The 8627-nt window shown below is 34.8% G+C and overlaps 1 protein-coding gene across 1 annotated transcript in view; it reads left to right on the top strand.

Annotated features, from left to right (window-relative positions):
• The window catches only part of LOC106475142, a 22903-nt gene that overhangs the window by 10469 nt on the left and 3807 nt on the right, over positions 1–8627 (top strand). Inside the window, exons 9-12 of the mRNA XM_022379338.1 lie at positions 422–570; positions 2869–3033; positions 5227–5292; positions 5800–5891. Coding sequence (XP_022235046.1) covers positions 422–570; positions 2869–3033; positions 5227–5292; positions 5800–5891 — 472 coding nt within the window. The remainder of the gene's footprint in view (positions 1–421; positions 571–2868; positions 3034–5226; positions 5293–5799; positions 5892–8627) is intronic.

Here is an 8627-nt window from a genome sequence, read left to right as displayed (position 1 = left end):
CCTACATAATAGCACAGGCAAGAATTAACATATATTATCCTATTTTTGTCTATTATGTAGGGATGATGTAAATACCATCCCTACTATCTTGTTTACATTGTTTTTTGAAGGATTATTATTAGCCATCCCTACATTTACTTCTCTTTTTGATTTTTTTTCTTTACTTGTTTCACTGTGGTCTTAATTCAGATGTTTCTTTAATGTCTCATTTTTATTACACTGTTTTAATTCTTTTACGACCATTTCCTTTTCAGTAAAATATATTTTTAACTGAAATATTTTTCAATACAATGTATTCTTAACTGAAATATTTTTCAATTCAATGTATTCTTAACTGAAATATTTTTCAATTCAATGTATTCTTAACTGAAATATTTTTCAATACAATGTATTCTTATCATTATTTGGCGAACTTTCACAGTGGACAAGAAGCGTACAACTGTGTTTGGCTCCAGCAACGTTCCAGAAACGTCCTGGAGCTACAGCTGGGAGATAATCCAAGTAGTGGATACACGCAGTCGCTCTGTCGTCATCACCAGTTCCGGTCAAACACGTGGGTCACTCTAGGAAGTACGTCAGTTCTTCACTAGTTAATGCCATTTGTTTTAGAAATATTTTATATTCATTCATAGGTTTTGTATTTGATGTAAAGACAAATGAATCTTTGGTTCTAGCCTTCGACTTCATTAAACGATTGAATCTTAGCTAAGTATTTTTCCAAGCTATTAATTGTACGTACTTTCCATCAGTGTTGAATCCAGACCTTTTCATCAGAGAATTGGGTAAATAATAAGCTGGGGGAAATGAATTAATATTAACATTGGACAAAATGGATAATACTGTTCTTTAATTAAAATACCTAAAATATTTCAGGGTTTTTTTTTTTTTGGCTCAAGGAAAAATTTCCCCTGTATACCCCCTGAATTCAATACTGCTTTCCACACTACTTGTTTAGATTTCTATGGTCTAAGTTTTGTTGTAAATGAGTTCTTAATTTTATACTTTTTAAGAAATACGACACTCGTAAAGAAATAATAACTAGGTAATTCATAAAACGTCCACTAGGGAGGAAATTACTAAAAAAAGGCTGCACAATGGGCTATCTGCGCTGTGCTTATTGCAGGGATCGAACCCTGAATTTAGCGTTCTAAGCCCTAAGGTTTACCGCTGAGCCACTCAATACTAGAGAGAGAGAGAGACTTCAGTCAAACACATTAAATAGTTTCTTACGTGAGTCGCATAAACTGGAGGAATGAAAGTGTATTACAAAGTTTAATGTCAGAGAGAAATGCAAAAATAGCAAAGTGTTTTTAACCGCGGCTGAGCGGAGTTTTAGCTCATGGCTCCGTCATATCTTGACCGATTTGAGATTTAATTACAGTTTTGGACTCGGGAGATCAAACCCTTTCGATTGATGTATTTAACCACGCTTCATATCTGTTCCTTTTTTGATAATTTGCCGATAGATGATGGAGTGTTATGGCAACTATGCCGGAAGATGGCAGTGCAACAAAAGTGGTTACTACTTATAAGTTTTGATATTATAGGATCTTTACAGTGAATAATTAATTGTGGTTGTTTTAGTGAGTCGTACATTTTTCGCCTTTTTACAGTTGCGTAAAAGTACAAAACTTTAAAGTTTACATAGATACAAACACACACACAAAATAAAATAAAATACACACTATATGTATATAATAAAAGTAAAAACAGGCCCTAAATATTGCTGATATAGTTGACACATTATTCTTGCTACTTCTCAGGATTTTTTACCAGAATATATAATAATAGTGTTACGACAGCAGAAGTCACGTGATGCTATTGGCGCTGGTGGCGTGTGCGAGGAGTTTCTCGAATGATCGTGAATTTCCTAGTTTGTTCGGGACGCCCTCTTTTTTAATATATAAGCCCGGCAAATAAAGAATAGATATGCAGATAGATTGAAGATAGAGATAATTGAGTCAAGCGAACAGCAGGCACCGTAAGTAAAGTGTACGAATCACTGTGACTTATAGCGTGTGCTATAAAAGAAGTTGAATTTAATGTACTGATTGGAAATTCTGTGTACTACAAAGTTGTATAGAGGGGGAAAAAACTGGTTTAATTAAGAAAGGACTTGTATCGCTGAAGTTCCTCAGAAGGAATTTATACCGGAAATTAACAAACAAACAGATACATAACAACAGCAATTACAACCCTAACAACATCCCAAAATATGGCTGATATAGTTGACACTTTATTCTTGCTACTTCTTAAGATTGTTTACCAGAATATATAATAATAGCAACTACAACATTAATTGTGATATCAAAGTTCGTTGGATTGTGTAAAAATACAAATCATTACGTTTGTATGTAGAGTACAAATTCAAAGCGTCGTTTGTGATACTATGAACTAAACATTAGATTAAACAACGAATATGAAACTCATTAATAGATTTTAGATGTATAGAAAGGAATTTTTGGAATATTTCAATTCTTGTCTTCCCATGACTTAGACCTACAATTGCTCCATGCCAAACATTTATTGGGGGAGGGGTGATTGTAAATGTTTGCTTTTATTGTTGAGAAGTCAAGTGTTCTAGAAATTGTGATGTTTGACTACTAACATTAATAGTTAAGGATTATTAACCTTGATAGTTAGGGGTTAATAACTTTGATAGTTAAGGTTTAATAACCTTGATAGTTAAGGATTATTAACTTTGATAGTTCAGAATTAATAACCTTGATAGTTAAGGGTTAATAACCTTAATAATTTAGGTTATATCGAACATCCAAGCAATAACATAAAGGTATAAACGAAAATTTTAAAATTAACAAATTATAGAAACATTTAGCCAGCTTATGCTGATTCTGTTGTTGTTTTTAGGGTTAGACGTTACTCAACCTGAATCCTGTCCAATCACAGGAAACTACAGCGGGGTGACATCTGGTGGAGGAACATTATGTGCTAAAATGGCTACCGACTGTAACAATCCCGATATTTTACATTACTCAATTAGGGATTGTGGGAACAAGCTGTATTCGAACGAAGGTTAGTGATTATCACACCACGCGCAACCTCTTAAAAAAAGTTAAGCCTAATGAAGTAAGAAACGTTGCAAATTCAGATTTTGGAATGAAGCACCAAATAAACAGTGACGAAAGCCTTTCTGTTATAAATAGTTTAGTAAGTAATCTTGGCTGTTCTAGGCTTTTCCATTTTTTGTAGGACAATGGATTTATATTGCTTTACATGGGTGTTAAAACTGTTTTTCATTATAATTTATATATATTTTTTTATTAACTTCTTCTGAAATTTGACAGTAAGATAAAAAAGATTGACATATACTCTGAACCCCTCGTAGCCGAAAAAAAAAAGAAAAGTTTGTTTTTGAATTTCGCGCAAAGCTACGCGAGGGCTATTTGCGCCAGCCGTCCCTAATTTAGCATTGTGAGACTAAAGGGAAGGCAGCTAGTCATCACCACTCACCGCCAACTCTTGATCTACTCTTTTACCAACGAATAGTGGGATTGATCGTAACATATAACGCCCCCACGGTTGAAAGGGCTAGCATTTTTGGTGTGACGGGGATTGGAACCCGCGACCCGCAGATTGCGAGCCTAGCGCAATAACCACCTGGCCATGCCGGACCAAGAAAAAAAGGAAGAGAAAATAAAATAAAAAACGCGCTTTCCAGTCTGGAGTTCCAGATTCGCTATAAGAGTGACTGACGTCCAAATCTCATTGTTCGATCAGACAAGAGTAGCCCAAGAGTTGACCAGCTGCCTTCCATCTATTCTGTCAGTTCGTAATTGCGAATGTTTTCATGTAGACTTTCGCGGAAATTGTGAAACAAACAAACGTTGTGAGCCCCAAAATAACCATGGACTTTACAATTGTTGCAATAAAAACCCCGAGTTCGAAGAGATCAAATAATATTTTATTTTAATAAAATAAATAAATCTAGAGATGATTATTAACTGTCAAATTAAGTACCGCAAAAGCCTTCATGCTATGAAATCAATGAATGCAATTTCAGTCAGTCAACTGCTGTTTTTGATTTATTTATTTGTTCACCTAAACTATCTCAGAGATTAAAGAATAACCGTCCCCAATTTTGAACTGTGGACCAGAGGGGAAGCGGGAATGACTGTCACTTTTATAACGCATCCACAATTGAAAGTGCTTAAGGATGTATAGTATTAACCGAGATCCACTCCGATACACTAATCATTAGGCCTACTTAGTGCGTTTTTATTATTATTATCTGTGGCGTTTATTTCAAACTATCATCATGATACGACTTGTTACTATGGCAATGTTTGACGTAAGCTTAATCACAAACGAACATATTATCGATAAATTGTTGACTAAACTTTAAATTAGTAATACTCACACTAACACCTTAATAAATGTTCGGAGACCATCGAAAAATCATCGGTTGACACTGTTACTTAGTAACCATCCAATGATCATTTAAATTTAAGTCGTTACCTAGCAACCTACATAATTGCTCGTAAATTATAATAATTGCAACCATTATTGAAGTACAGTTCTTTAAAAATATTAAATTTTTTTTTCGTGTATCTAACGAACTGCGAAATACCAGAAATAATTTTTCCTCCGACCAACAGCAGGGATTACCATCCCACTCACAAGGAGCTCCCCCCTTCACAAATCTCGATAAGTTCCCTTTAATTTGGGTAATAAGTAAGCAACCCAACATAATATGGAATAATCTGAATACACGTACATTCATATAGGCTGTAAATCAAAACTAAAATATCATAGAGTTATCCTCAATGTACGGCCTGGTGGTTAGGGGGCGCTCGACTCGCAATCTGCTGGTCGTGGGTTCGAATCCCCGTCACACCGAACATGCTCGCCCTTTCAGCCGTGATGGTGTTATAATGTGACGGTCAAATCTACTATTCGTTGGTAAAAGAGTAGGCCAATAGTTGGCGGTGGGTGATGTTGACTAGCAATGTTCCATCTAGTCTATCACTGCGAAATTAAAAGCGGTTAGCGCGGATAGCTCCTCGTATAGCTTTGCGCGAAATTCAAACGAAAACAATCTCAATGTCCCTCCCCAATGTTAAGTTACTCCTTGTATCACTATATTCCAAACTTAAAAGTACGAAAATAAAACTCGTGACGTATTCAGAAATGTATAATAATAATAATACAAACTTTAAAATTCTTTATTCTTGTAAATGAACACTCACAAAAATGTTCGCATTTCAGCTACTAAGAGAAGAGGTGACGGATACCAACACTACAATGGCAGACGCCAAGATCACAAACCTAAACGTAAGAACAAACATTTATAGTTTTAACAATAGTTCAATTCTGGAAAATAACCAAGAAGATTATTCTATGAAAACTTCTATTATTAATATATAGTTCCTTACTTTAAAAATAAAATCCTAAATTTACTGAGCATTTTTAAAGAGAGCTTTCAACGCGGTTTTCTGAGTGAATAAATACATCGCTTTTGACATTCAAAATACTTTCAAATGTTGCCTCATCGATAGCGAACTTTAAAGGCCGGACTTGTATTTCATTTAAATAATTTAAAGTTTATCTGTTGAAATATCATATCCTTGATTGAGTTTCAAAGCTAATTCACAGAAAAATGTAGTTGGAATATCTCGCAAGAGTGAATTTTTCTGAATGCCCCCCCCCCCCACGATCCGCGTGAAAAACGCACTAATACGAATCAGGGAGAAGCGAAACTACTATTAAAGTCTATTCAACTGATTTCCGCGTGACTTGAAAAAAAAAATTAAAAAGCTTAAGAAAAGTGTCTCTTTCTAGAACGGGAATATCGTTGTCTTGGCAACTGGGAAGAAAACGGAGTTTTGTACACTTACACTCAGCGACGGGATTCTCCAGGTTTCCAGTGTTTTGTAAGTTATCATTTATATAAAATGGTTCAGACTGTTTGTTTGTTCACCCAAAAAACACCTTATGCACATAATGGCTTTAACTCTATGTTTCGGGGACAGTAGTCTCCGATTTTGAGCTGTGAGTCACGTGGAAGACAACCAGTCGGAAGCACCTGCCGTCTGAAGGGGCAACTTTTAATCGAATGATGAGATTGACTGTTACTCTGATAACGTACTCACGGATGACAGTTAATGGTAATACTGTTTCTCGAACCAGAGACCTTCGGATCCTCCGTACGATACAATCTGTCCTAAATAAATTAGATATTGTTTACATGTTTAATTATTTTGTAGAATAAAGCATCAATCAAAAATAAAAGTTGATAATTTATATGTACTTGTGGGAATATTGTAGAGACTGGATACCCCTGAGAATTACTGGGGGTGCTCAGAAGCTCTTTAGCTTCTCTTCTCCCAGCTCTCGATGACGGGAGATATCGTAGTAAGTGGCTGCGAGGGTGGTCTGCCTACAGGAAGACCAACAGCGTGGTCAGACAGCGCTTGGCGAAACGTCTCCACGACCTGACTGGTTGTTCACCTTCTGGTCAGTAGTTCAAAATTAGGGAAACTATGTGCCTGAAACTATTCTTGGTCGTTTAGATTTGTAAATCATAAGGTGCTCTTCAGGTTGAAAATACTGACTAGAAGGACTACATTTTAGTTTGAATAGAAGGACTACGTTTGAGTTTCTGTAACATCGATACCAAAAACCATTGGTAAACAATAAATATCAGTTACTATCTATCACTCGACTCCTCAGTGCTAGATATTCTTCAAATCATATATTGGTGACCAGTATTTTCACTCCCGGCAATAATTTATTAATGTCAAAAACTAATCTCTATATAAAACTTAAAATTTCTCTGTTTATTTGTTTGCTTGCTTGTTTGTCCGTCAAGTCCACTGCGCAGGTCACACTTCCCTCACGTGAAAGTGCGCAAAATGACACTTTTTCGTTGATATACGCGTCTATCGTCTGCTAGCCGAACCATTAATTTTATCGTTAACATGTTTTACATGGTTGTGATTCTACGCAGACTTAATATTTTTTTGGTAAGTTTGAGTTAACATTTATTTTAAAATATAACATTAGAATAGATAGGCCTATTCAGTTATAAATCATTAATTATAGATCTAATAATACATCATATATTTAACATCACACACAAAAGAAATGTATACAGAATTAGAATGTTGTGTGGGAAAAAAGCAAACAGTAGACCTAGCCTATAAAATAAAATTATGCAGTTAGCCATAAAATAGATTACGTGAAAAGAGTAAAGCTTACATTACGATACTTATTGTGTACAATGAGATTAAAGTCAAGTCGGTGTAACTGGCAGAGAGCTTGCATGAGGTGGAAGATGGGTTGAACGTGGAAATTGTGTTTATTTATCTCTTATTTTATTAGTATTACAATAGATAGGCCTCTTTAGTTATGGATTATAATTATACACCAATTAATACATCATGTATTTAACCACACACACACAAAAGAAATGTATGCACAATTAGAATGCTGTGTGCGAAAAAGCAAACAATAGGCCTAGCCATTAAAATACTATTGGAAACAACAAAGGGGAACATATTTTCATCCCACGTATCCCATTAATTCCAACCGATCTCCCCTTCGACTTCAAACCCCTGCAGTTCCCAGTCAAATTAAGCTTTGCAATGTCAATCAACAAAGCATAGGGCTGGTATTTGAAAGTAGTAGAACTTGATTTGAACTACTCTACCTTGGATGCTCAAGAGTGGGGAACAATACGGGTTTATTTATCCTTACCAGTGAAGGAAAGAAAAAACATCGTTCATAAGGAAGCCCTGATTTAAAATAGGCTAGTAATTTATTTTCAAAAATCCGACCTAAGGTTTGTTTGTTTTTCATAAATTCGCAAAATATCCTTTACCTGTCGAAACGTGGAAGAGAGAAACAGAGAGAGAGTAGGGTTTTCTTTGAAAACCCGGGCAACGCCGGGTAACGCTGCTAGTCAACAATAAAAGTAACATTTATTAAAAGTGATACAAGTTATGGGCTGTTCGTCGATCTTGTTTTTTAGCTAGCAAGAAGAATTTAAAGCCGTTTGTTTATATTTCTTGTCAAACTGAACATTCTTCAAAGTTAAAATTAATTTACAAATATTGGGATGCATTATGGAACACCAAAACATATTATTTGACATTAATAAATTATTACAGGGAGTGAAATTACCGAGAATGAATTCTTCTACAACCATAAATATAGGTTCACTGTGATGAGTAAAAGACAACTTAAAACACCTTACACGTAAACCTCGAAACAAAAAAAAAGTTTATTTAAACTAACTAGCGTATCATACTTCGCCACGTCGGACTTATCATCATAACAGTCGATTGCTTTAAAAACTTTGATCTGAATTCAGTTGAAATAATCTTTTTCTATGTGTGTATTTGAAGTCTTGCTTGTGAACAAAATGTGAGACAGAGAGTCCATCATTTCTTTATTGCATACGCCAATAATAATTTATTAATAACACAGGCCTACGAATTTAAACTCAGTAAAAATTTGTTTGGGTTTTAATAACAGATTTTCCATAATTCAGCTATGCAGATTTTGAAAAATAATATTAATTTTTTTCTATCCTCTAAGGATTTTTTTTTTATAAATCGGGAAGAAAAAATAGCTCTTACTTAAATCAAATTATTATTTTGTTTACC

The sequence above is a fragment of the Limulus polyphemus genome, unplaced genomic scaffold (assembly GCF_000517525.1).
Source record: "Limulus polyphemus unplaced genomic scaffold, Limulus_polyphemus-2.1.2 Scaffold8139, whole genome shotgun sequence".
Taxonomy (NCBI): domain Eukaryota; kingdom Metazoa; phylum Arthropoda; class Merostomata; order Xiphosura; family Limulidae; genus Limulus; species Limulus polyphemus.
The sequence above is the reverse complement of the archived record's forward strand: the minus strand, read 5'-3'. Positions and strand labels throughout refer to the sequence as shown.